This window comes from Juglans microcarpa x Juglans regia, chromosome 3D, assembly GCF_004785595.1.
Source record: "Juglans microcarpa x Juglans regia isolate MS1-56 chromosome 3D, Jm3101_v1.0, whole genome shotgun sequence".
Taxonomy (NCBI): domain Eukaryota; kingdom Viridiplantae; phylum Streptophyta; class Magnoliopsida; order Fagales; family Juglandaceae; genus Juglans; species Juglans microcarpa x Juglans regia.
The window spans coordinates 20,890,318-20,902,530 of NC_054598.1; the positions used below are offsets into that span (position 1 = coordinate 20,890,318).

General features: G+C 40.2%; 1 protein-coding gene across 1 annotated transcript in view; it reads right to left on the minus strand.

Annotated features, from left to right (window-relative positions):
- Positions 1–12,213, minus strand: part of LOC121255649 (4-hydroxybenzoate polyprenyltransferase, mitochondrial) — a 31,434-nt gene that overhangs the window by 6,650 nt on the left and 12,571 nt on the right. The window contains exons 3-7 of the mRNA XM_041156076.1: positions 2,663–2,784; positions 2,030–2,099; positions 1,755–1,904; positions 1,064–1,199; positions 869–965 (exon numbers count right to left, since the gene is read on the minus strand). Of these exons, the coding sequence (XP_041012010.1) occupies positions 869–965; positions 1,064–1,199; positions 1,755–1,904; positions 2,030–2,099; positions 2,663–2,784 (575 nt within the window). The remainder of the gene's footprint in view (positions 1–868; positions 966–1,063; positions 1,200–1,754; positions 1,905–2,029; positions 2,100–2,662; positions 2,785–12,213) is intronic.

A 12,213-nucleotide genomic window follows, 5' to 3' on the forward strand; every position in this document is an offset into this window, starting at 1 on the left:
GGAGTGCACTCAGAGGAGTCACCGGAGCCTGTCGGTCTTGTCTGTGGCGATGACAGAGGCACAGGTTCAACGGTCGATGTCGCCTCTGGGAGATCTCCTTGTCACCGAGAATCTCATCAATTTATCCCCAAAGAAACACTCCAGGTCACCAAATGGAGGACTGACGCTGGACTACCGTTAGCGGTGTCGCCGGAGCCCGACGATCTTGTCTATGGTAGTGGCAAGGTGACGGCGGGGATTGGGTACCTTAGGGTTTTCTCTCTCCTAAAGAGTACAAAGATACTCTCCTATAACGAGAGTGCCAGGACTACTATGCATTTCTCAAAAAATCTTTCCAGTGATAATGTTTCTCTTCTCCATAGAAAGAGGTGATACACGAAAGCATAGGTTCACATGCGTGCACACTATATTTAGTGTTCAATTAAAATTAATGTATGAGCCCTTTCAAATGATGTTATTGGCCAAGCACTACGTCTATTATTTCAGATTTTATATTCGTATGGGAGCCTTTCAGCTTGTACTGCTCACACTCCTAGATCTTCACGGCAAATAGCTGCATTAGCTGATACACCTAAATTCATCTAAACAAGGCTCACTCATCATCTATAGATTACAAAAAGCAAAGGCATTTCTCTGAACGAAAGGACAAGAAAAACCCTATGCCCAGAATACGATCTCTAGCTATGTGCATTTTTTGAAAGTCCGCCCCTAGAGGAATTTTTTTTTTTTTTTTTTATCAGTAGGCCCCTAGAGGAATTATAGAACGACTTTATGCATCATGTGAGCCAAAGAACAACCAACAGAATATAAACAGTAAACCTATGTTTTACTAGAGCCCGAAAAAATCTATTAAATAAAAATTACGCACTTCCTGTTGCAATCAGCACGGGATGATAGGTCCACCGTCCATATCTGCCAAGCCAATTGTCCAGACGCAGCTGCCAAAAATGCATAATATGGCCACCCTGCTCCAGAATGTTTTATTTTTTCAGAAAAAGAAAAAGATTATCATAAGTGAATTACACTAACAGAAAGTAGCAAACATAGAGAGCATAATAAATACCAATCCCAGCATTAAATCCACTGAGGGTGAGGCTACTGATGCATGCAATTCCAAAGCCGGTAATCCACCCCTTTGTTGAATCCCCAAATCTCAAAGCCGTAGATTTAACACCCACTTTCAAGTCATCTTCTTTATCCTGAATGCAAGTTAGATAAAGTATTTATTAGGTAGCAAGGAGAAATGCATTTACTCTTAACAATTATTTCATATTTCAATAAACTTGACAGTTCTGTAAGCCACGGACCCTTCATATCATAATAAAAAAGTCTAAGAAACACAGCTTGAACAAACTAAACTCCTCGGAATAACTTACAACCTCCTAAGATTTTAAAAAAAAAAAAAAAAAAAAAAACTACTTTTTCCATGATAAAAGTCAAAACAGCTGAAAATTTTCATTTTAAAATAAAAGTTTAAAAAAAAAATAGAAAACTACAGTGACACCCCCAGGTAAATAATAAACAAAGATTTGGATTTGCTGAATGCTAACTCTAAAAGCTCTAGTCTAAATTTTTAAATGATTATCTAAAAATATCTTTAAAAAAAATAATCCAAATCCATCTAGGAAATGACAAAACCATTAGAAGAGCTTGTCTTAGGAAATCTCATTGTATTCATGCACGCCAGTTCGGTTACATGAAGCAGTTGGAGAATGCAAGTATGATTATAGTCTCCAAGAGATATAAAATTATACCTGATGTGCATATATTGTGTCATACACAAGAGTCCAAAATACTCCAGAAATGTATAATGGGAACACTATAGCTGGTTCTAGACTTCCTTTAATTGCAGCCCACCCTAATAAAGCACCCCAGTTAAAGGTGAGACCTAGATAGGCTTGAGGCTGCAGTGATATATTTGCATTTAGTCAGAATACTAGTCAAAACTCATAAAATGCTGATTCAAGGAAAGAAAAAAACAAAGTTTTACTTGCATGGGTTAGCAGAATTGGACAGCAAACAACATTACCCAAAATGTAAACCTCTTCATAAGGGGATAGGAGAAGACTAGCAACAGGGATGAAGCCCCCAAAATACGGCTGGCAGAAGTAGACAAGCCACATCAATTTGCAAGAACCACACACACTTAATAGAATCAGTAAAGAGCTGATTTAACCAATTTGCAAACTAAAACTGAGGATATAAAGAAAATTCATAGATGACATGAAATTTCTATATTTAAAAAGCATCTATTGAAAAATTTTGTTCAGCCAGGTTTCGGAGAAAGAATAAACCAAAAGTTGTATCAAGATCTTGAAAAAACTTGAAATCAGTCCTATCTTGTTCACGGTTTGGTAAGATAATAAACTCATTGCTAGCTTCCCCCCATTCAATGATGTCATACCATGAGAACTTGCCTCTATATGAAGGAAAATAGTCATTGCCTCAATTTGATATTCTTCATAAATTACTCTCTTAAGCCTTAAAAGGTTAGATATTCAATTTCAATGAACATTTGTTGAAGAGAAGTAAAAAATCCTACTGATTGTTTCCCAGGATCCTTCTCACATGAAGATAGATGCTCTCAGCTCTAGACACAAAATGATACAGAAAAAGTTGGTAATTTATCAGTTCAAGGATCACACATGAAAATGCCACTAACCTATAATTATCCAACTGAAGAAGAATTCCAAGGCCCAAAAGCAATTGAAACCCAAGAAAACAAAGTCCTTGAAATGGTGACAAAAGACCACTTGCAATTGGTCGCAACTTTGTACGTTCCACCTGCATTATAGAAGGTTCTTGCATAATCATGCAGAGTAAAATACTTATAAAAAAATAAGTTGGAGTCAAATGAAAAATCATCAATCAAAAATAAAATAGAAATATCCTTAGTTCCCATATTTTCTCAATCGAAGAAAGATGGAGGGAAAAAATATCAATCACAAAATAAACTGTCTCCAAATTGAAAAAGTTTCCCAAAAATACAAATTCAATATGACACGGTTGCAGGGATCAAGACTATGGCAGTACAATGAGGACTAAATTAACTTTAAAATGGCTGGAGAAAATTCAGATCCCTATTACTTTCCTCTCTACTTTTTGGGGGGCAAAATTACACATTACCATCCCCCAAACTATAACATCTTTTACGATAGGATATTTTGGGTAGACACCCCGCTCTGCTGTGGTCTATTTCAATTTAGATACTCATGCATTTTTTATTAGTCATAGCCCCCTATGGTATGCATTTATTAGAAATAGGACCTTCCATCTATTTTCCCATCAATCACTGTTAACAGAAACCATGAGTACCAATCAGAGACCGACATGTGGCAAGTAAATTTTTTTATAAAAAAAATCTCTGCCACCAATGGGTTCCATGATGGCCCCACCAACCACCACGGGTGGCTTTGAAGTTTTATTTTTAAAGTCTTTTGAAAATTCAAAAACTTTTTGCATTGTGTTTCGACTTCAAAATTTTCAATTTTGGTGAATGGAGATCCGGCTGGTTTCTTTTGTAGCTCCCGTGGTTTGAGGCAAGGTAATCCCATTTCCCCCTTTCTTTTTGTTATGATTATGGATGCTATGAGTGGAATGATTGAGAAGTCTGTGGAGGGTAATCTTCTGTCCAGTTTTGTGGTGGGTAATGAAACTAGGAATAGTTTAAAGATCTCTCATTTGTTATTTGTTGATGACACTTCGATTTTTAGTGAGCCTGATTTGGATAATATACGTGCTTTAAGAGCACTTTTGTTGTGTTTTGAAGCTGTTTCGGGGTTAAGAGTTAATTTATCGAAGTCTGAAATTGTTCATGTGGGTGATGTTCAGAATTTATCAGACTTGGCTAATTTATTGGGGTGCAGAATCTCTTCTTTGCCCTTGAGGTATCTTGGGCTTCCTTTGGGAGCCTCTTTTAAAACTGTTAGCATATGGGATGGGGTGATTGAAAAAATTGAAAGAAGGTTAGCTGGTTGGAAGAGGATCTACTTGTCTAAGGGGGGAAGACTAACTCTTTTAAAGAGTACGTTGTCCAACTTGCCCACCTATTTCCTTTCTCTTTTTCCTCTTCCGGCAAGGGTTGAAAAGAGAATTGGGAGTTTATTTAGAAATTTCTTATGGGAACGCAAAGGTGAGGAAAAGAAGTTTCATTTGGTTAGTTGGAAGAAGGTTTGTCAACCATTGGATCGTGGTGGTTTGTGGATTAAAGATTTAAGGATTTTTAATAGAGCTTTACTTGGGAAATGGCTTTGGAGATTTCAACTGGAGAGTAAAGCCCTTTGGAAAAATGTGATTGATAGGTCCCTTATAATTGTTGATGATAAAACTCAAGTATATGTCCTCTTCGGGTGAGGATGTACCACAATTATTTGCTGGAATAATTTTTCTGTGTTCTTATTGATGACCCACGGCTGCTTAAATAGCAGTCCATGTTCACAAAACTGAAATTACAAAGTGAAAACAGAATTGCCGAAAACAGAGGAAACACCTAGAGCCACTACTAGTGACTGACGCCTACACACTCCACGTTCTAACGGAAATAGAAATGCAACAACAGAAAGATAAAATGCAACAACAGAAAGATAAATGCAGCAGAAAATAGAAACTGACTTCAAGCTACGACTCAGTCCATGCACGCATGTGACTTCAACAGCTATGACTCGGTCCATGCACTACGTCTATGCCTTTCCATGCACTACGTCCATGCCTTTGCACGTTTAACCTCCTCCCATTTACTTGGGATTTGGTTTTAGGCCCCTCCCCGAACGTCGTGGCCTATCAATACTCCCCTCCTCAATTGGATCCTTGTCCTCAAGGTCCATATTCAGAAACTGCTCTAGGAACGATTGCTTTGTCTCCCACGTGGCCTCTTCTTCGGGTAGACGTTTCCACTGAACCAGGCTTTCTTCTTCAAATTTGTTTCCTCGTTTGACCCAGCGAGTGTCCAATATTTTTTTTGGTTCTAGAACAATAAGGCCCTCATCGGTGACTGGCGGCATTTCCGTAGATGGTACCACCCGATCGCCCACGAATTTTTTTAGCAGTGAAACGTGGAAGACCGGATGAACTCTGGCTCCTTCCGGCAGCTGAAGCTTAAGCAACTGCTCCTATTTTTTGCACGACTGGGTATGGTCCATAAAAGAGACTAGCAAGTTTCTGGTGAGCACGTTTGAAGATAGATTGCTGGCAGTAGGGATGCAACTTGAGAAACACCATATCCCTTCTCTTTTGATCCGCTGATTGTTTCATGCGATTAATGGAAGTGTCCAAATTTGCTTTTAGTTGACGCCGCAGCTCATTTCTGGACACGAGATTCTGATCTACCTCATGGACCGAAGAGTCTCCACTATGGTAATTGGGAAACAGAGGAGGCAATCGACCATATAAAGCTTGGAACGGAGTCATTCCAGTAGACGCATGATATGTTGTATTATACCATAGTTCAGCCCACGGAATATAGGTGGTCCACTTGCGTGGCCATTGATGAACGAAGCAGCGCAAATATTGTTCGACACATCTGTTCACCACTTCCGTCTGGCCGTCGGTTTGCGGATGATAGGTGGAGCTGAGTTTCAACTGAGTACCAGACATATGAAAAAATTCTTGCCAAAATCGACTAATAAAGATGGGATCTCGATCGCTAACAATCGATTTAGGGAGACCATGCAATTTAATAACTCCTTCAACAAATTTTTCAGCCACGCTCTTAGCAGTAAATGGATGAGTGAGAGTTAAGAAATGTGCAGATTTACTTAACCTGTCAATTACTACTAAGATTGTATCCTTGCCGTGGGAAGTTGGTAAACCTTCAATGAAGTCAAGAGAAATATCATCCCAGACTTGACATGGGATGGGCAAAGGTTGCAGGAGCCCAGCAGGGAGAAGTGTTTCAGATTTCATTTTCTGGCATACCTCACAGTGTTTGACATACTCTTGGACGGACTGGTGCATTTTCGGCCAATAAAATTGTTGGGATAGCCGTTTGCATGTACGTAAGACGCCTGAGTGCCCTCCAATCTTGGTATTGTGTGCCTCATGCAACAGCTTAGTGCGTAATGACTCACACGATGGAATGACTACCCTTCCTTTAAAGAACAAAAGTCCTTGACGTTGTGTATAGGGTCCTTCGGTTTGAGTCTTGGCCGTCTGATTAATAGATTGAATATAGCGATCACCTTCGTAAGCCTCTTTAATCTCATCCCACAAAGTTACCGTTGCTACGTGTAGATGATTAATTACTGGGCTGTTTGGCTTGCGTGACAGAGCATCTGCAGCTGAGTTCTCACGTCCCGGACGGTAATTAATTTCATAGTCGTAGCCCATTAATTTGGCTACCCATTTTTGCTGCTCCGGAGTTGCTACAAGTTGATCCAGGAAATACTTCAAGCTGCGTTGGTCAGTTTGGATAAAAAATTTCTTTCCCAGTAAATAAGGTCGCCATAGGCGAATGGCTTCTATAATGGCAAGCATTTCTTCGGCGTAGGTTGACCATGATTTTTTTGTGACTCCCAGTGCTCGGCTCATAAAGGCAATGGGCTTGCCTAGTTGAGTTAAGATTGCGCCAATTCCTTCGCCTGATGCGTCGGTTTCTATGGTAAAAAAATCATTGAAATTAGGCATAGCCAAAGTTGGGGTAGTGGTCATTGCTTGCTTAAGAGTCGAGAAAGCTGTTTCGGCTTCTTCATGCCATCCAAACTTCCCTTTTTTGAGTAGATTGGTGAGGGGTCGAGCGATAATGCCATAATTTTGAACGAACTTTTTGTAATATCCTGTCAAGCCTAAAAAACCACGCAATTCAGAAATATTAGTAGGTCGTGGCCATGCGAGCATGGCTGCAATTTTTTTGTCATCCACCTTCACTCCTTGAGGCGTAATGATATGCCCCAGATATTCCAATTCTTGCTGTCCAAAGGCACATTTGCTTATTTTTGCAAAAAATTTATGCTGTCTCAAAATCTCCAAAGTTTGTGCCACATGCACCACATGCTTATCCCACGTCGAACTATAGATGAGAATATCGTCAAAGAAAACCAAAATGAACTTTCAAAGGTGAGGTCGAAATATAGAATTCATGATGGCCTGAAATGTCGAGGGTGCATTACAAAGGCCAAAAGGCATTACGAGATATTCGTAATGGCCATTATGAGTACGAAAAGCAGTCTTAGCAATATCAGGAGGATTTACTCTTACTTGGTGATAGCCGGCTCGGAGATCCAACTTTGTAAAGTATGATGCGCCATATAATTCATCCAGCATGTCTTCCACTGTTGGAATGGGAAATCGATCCTTGATAGTGAACTTATTGAGTGCGCGGTAATCCGTGCAAAATCGCCAACTTCCATCCTTTTTCTTTACGAGTAGTACAAGCGAAGAAAATGGACTGGTGCTAGCACGAATATGCCCAGAATCCAGCATCTCTTGGACCTGCCTTTCGATTTCTTCCTTCTGAAAATGGGCATATCTGTAGGGGCGCACGTTAATCGGTTCGGTGCCTTCTTTGAGTGTAATGCAATGATCTACTTCACACATAGGTGGTACACACGAGGGGTCTTGGAACACATCCTCGTATTCCTGTATAACCCGTTGCAAGTCTTGATGCTTGACTTCAGAAAATTCACCTTGTAAGTTATTCTTCGTGGTCGACGGAATGCATAGTGCAAACAACGTATGGCCCATTCGGCATTCTTTTGACATTTCTTTTAATGTAGCCTCTTGAACAACTTGTTCGTCCAATCCTTGCAATCTGCGGGCTTGCTTATTCCAGTTGAAGTCCATGGTTAATTTCTTCCAATTACATACCACGGAACCCAACATTTCCAACCATTGAATGCCCAACAATAGATCAAGACCTGATAAAGGTAGAGAGAAAAGGGTGAGGTAAAACTCAGTGCCTTGTAAATTCACCAATACCTCATCGAATCGTCCTTGACATGTTAGTTGTTCGCCATTAGCAACTCGAACGATGAACGGTTCTGTTGGCACCACTGGTAGACGCAGTGAGTTTGCCAAGCGATCACTAATGAAGTTATGCGTGGATCCACTGTCGATCAGCACCATTACTTCGCGGGAGCCCATAGTTGTAGTTATACGCATTGTTCTTGGGGCGGTCCATCCCGTCAATGCGTGGAGCGTGATTTCAGGTTCCAGTTCTGGTTCTTGCACTTCTCCCGTGTCTCCCCTTTGGTCAATTTCCACCGTATGTTGATCAGTGATGTCCTCACAGATCACATTACCCGCGTCCGCATAGCCCTCCAAGAGTAATAGCTGGGGTTTTTGGCATTTATGCCCAGTTGTAAATCATTCATTGCAATTAAGACAGAGACCTTGCACTCTTCTCTTCTGCATCTCGTCCCATGATGAACGCCTGAATGGAGTTGACGAGGTAACGGGAGCTACCCGATTGGTTTGTGGGAGAGCTAGTGGAACTCTTGTAGGTGGTGGTCGCATGAACCGCCGCTGTCTTGTGAGCTGCTCATCTCTCATTCGTGCTAGATTAATAGCCTCCTTGAGGGATTGCGGTTTGAACATCTGGATCCCATCAGAAATTTCTGCCTTCAAGCCCCCCATGAATGTTCCCACCAACGCCTTATGCGTCCATCCACGCACCCTGTTGCCCAGCTTCTCAAATTCACGTTGATAATCTCTCAACGTTCCTAGCTGTCTGATCCTTGAGAGTGTTTCATCAAAGTCTTCACATTCTGATGGTCCAAAGCGAGCCCATAATTCCTCTTCGAATTGTTCCCATGGAATCGCTCGTCCATCTTCCTGTAACGTTCTTCGAAGCCACTGCCACCACTGGTTGGCTTCCCCTTCTAGATGACAAGCAGCCATGAAAACCTTTTGGTTTTCTGCAGTGCCCTGGTATTCGAAAAATTGTTCCACTCGGTTGAACCATTTTGTTGGGTCTTCTCCAGAAAAGCGTGGAAATTCTAGCTTGGCTGATTTTGACGAAACGATCGGTCTACCTCCCTCTTGTTTGTCTCAGTGGTGATGGCCATGATTTGAGGATTCCGGATTGGTGAGCAAAACATTTGAGAGTCGAGTGAGAGCTTCCTCCATCCGCTGAAGTCCTTCTTGAACTGTACCAAGTCCGGACTCCAAGTGTTCGATTCGTTCCTTGTTAGTGCCCATAAGAACCTGGCTATGATGCCAATGATAGGTCCCTTATAATTGTAGATGATAAAACTCAAGTATATGTCCTCTTCGGGTGAGGATGTACCACAATTATTTGCTGGAATAATTTTTCTGTGTTCTTATTGATGACCCACGGCTGCTTCAATAGCAGTCCATGTTCACAAAACTGAAATTACAAAGTGAAAACAGAATTGCCGAAAACAAAGGAAACACCTAGAGCCACTACTAGTGACTGACGCCTACACACTCCACGTTCTAACGGAAATAGAAATGCAACAACAGAAAGATAAAATGCAACAACAGAAAGATAAATGCAGCAGAAAATAGAAACTGACTTCAAGCTACGACTCAGTCCATGCACGCATGTGACTTCAACAGCTATGACTCGGTCCATGCACTACGTCCATGCCTTCCATGCACTACGTCCATGCCTTTGCACGTTTAACCTCCTCCCATATACTTGGGATTTGGTTGTAGGCCCCTCCCCGAACGTCGTGGCCTATCAGTGATAGAAGTGAAATATGGAAGTTTGAGGGGAGATTGGTGTACTAAAGCAGCTAGTGGAGCTTATGGGGTTAGTTTGTGGAAATTTATTAGAAAAGGATGGGATTCCTTCTCCAATAATTTCAGATTGAAGGTTGGAGATGGAAAGAGGATTCTCTTTTGGCATGATCAGTGGTGTGGGGATAGTGCTCTTAAGCTGGAATTTCCTACCCTTTTCAGATTTTCTAGGGATCATAATGCAACTATTTATGATTCTTACTGTAGTAGTAACAACAAGGATGATTGGAATATCATTTTTATAAGGGATGTTAATGATTGGGAAGTGGATGAAGTTAAGGTTCTGTTGGTTAAACTCTATAGCTCAAAGTTGGTGCCAAAAAGAGAGGATAGCATGGTGTGGATTCTTGCTGGAAATGCTAAGTTTTCAGTTTCTACTTATTACCGAATTTTGTCAAGCCAAAGTAGTTGTGTTTTTTCTTGGAAAAGTATATGGAAAGTGAAAGTTCCCTCTAAGGTTGCTTTTTTCTATTGGGTGGCTTCTTTGGGCAAAGTTTTGACTACTGATAATCTTAGAATGAGAGATATGTTTATTGTTGATTGGTGTGTCATGTGTAAAAGGGTTGGAGAATCTGTAAGTCGCCTTTTTCTTCACTATGAAGTGACAATATTCTTGTGGAATGAGGTTTTGAGTTGGACAGGATTACATTGGGTAATGCCTAGAGAAGTGGTGGATTTATTCGTAGGGTGGAAAGGTTTGAAGGGCTGCAAGAAGGCGGTGAGGTTTTGGAAGATGATTCCTCCTTGTCTTATGTGGTGCATTTGGCTTGAAAGAAATGGGAGATGCTTCGAAGATAAAGAATGCTCTTTGGGAGATCTTAGGGATTTTTTCTAGAGTACATTGAGTTCTTGGGCTAAAGCTTTTGTAATGACGGATAATTTTCTGCTTCTGTTTTAGTTTTTCTGGTGTCAGTTTCTTTTTGTTTTTGGAAGTAGTAGGTGTTTCCTTTGTATATGTCCTGTGTCCTTGAGCTTATACCTATTTCTTTGAATAAAATTATTACTTATCAAAAAATTCAAAAACAATCTATTAAAAATATATTTATTATTTTTAAATAAAATTTAGCTAAAATTCTCTAGCCACGTAACTGTCTCTGATTGGTCCATGTGGTTTCTATTAAAAATGGACAAAGAGACCTATTTCAAATAAACGAATACCACAGGGGGCTATGGTCATATCAGAGGGAGTGTTAGGTTAAGATTTCCTTTACAATATGACCAGATTTTAGAACTGCGATATCAATCATATCAACTTTGATGCCCATCTTAAACTTTTTAGGCTATGTTTGGTTGTTAGAGTGAGCTCAACTCATTCCAAACCAATCATTGATGATACCCACTACTTATTCAACTTTTCATAAAAAAGTTAATCTCATCTCAACCTACTTCATATATTCAAACACATATCTCAACCTATTTACATTCAAACACATCTCAATGAGATCCGCAAAATACTGCCATCACATATCAATTCATATTATTTGAGATCACCTCAGCATCCAAATGTAGCCTAAATAACTCAATCAAAACATCTCTAGCTGGAGAGCAAGCACTAAAGTGTGCTTTGGGCTTGCAGATGCTATACTATATTGCGAGATGGCTCCATTCGGTGTCAAAAGCCTTATTTGGCCTTCAAAGAACTAAGGCTGTGTTTGGGTAACGAACACTTCTCAACACTTTCCAAATATTTTCATACGGATCAAGAGACTTCACATGCCAAACATGTTTGAAGTAGTTTGAACAAAGTCTCTTGCCACTGTGTTTCACTATGAGCCGAGAGTTCAATGCTCGCGTGCGAATGCCAGTGTGTGACGGAGAGGGAGAGGGAGGTTCGTGATTGTAACCCCCGTATTTTAGTGTATTTTTAATTAGATGATTATTTTTATTAATTTAAAAATTGATTCTCTTGTTTTAAGTTTATCGTATTTTTAGTTTGTTCATTTTTATGAATTTTAATTTGTGAAAATTAATTTGATATGTTTCCTTAATATTAATTATTGTTATGCCTTTAAATTTCTCTTTATTTTAAATTAATTTATTGTTGGATTTAATTATTTTATTTTCATTTTATCACTATGTTTAAATTATTTTATTTAACTTGGTTTTTTGAAATCTTTTTTGTTTGATCATTTTGTGACCCAAGTTGTGAGGATTGGACCTTATTTCTTTCCTTCACTTTTTCTTTTTCTTTTTTTTCTTTTCCTCTTTTTTCTTTTCTTCTTTTCTTTTACCCTCATTTTCTTTTCTCCTCTCTCGCTCTTCTCTCCCGCGCGCAGCCACTCTCTCCCCGTCTATTGCATCGTCCTCCACCCGCCGCCATGAGCCTCACCGCCCCTCCCATTCTCTTCCTCACCAGCCGGCGACCACCCCCATGTTTTCAGCTCCTCCCGCGCCACCTTTAACCTCCACGCACAACTTCAAGCCCCAACCACCATTTGTTCCAGCGCAGCTATCGCGCCACCTCCGGCCACCATCTCTTCAACACATCATCTTTGACCTCCCAACAACCTAACCCAC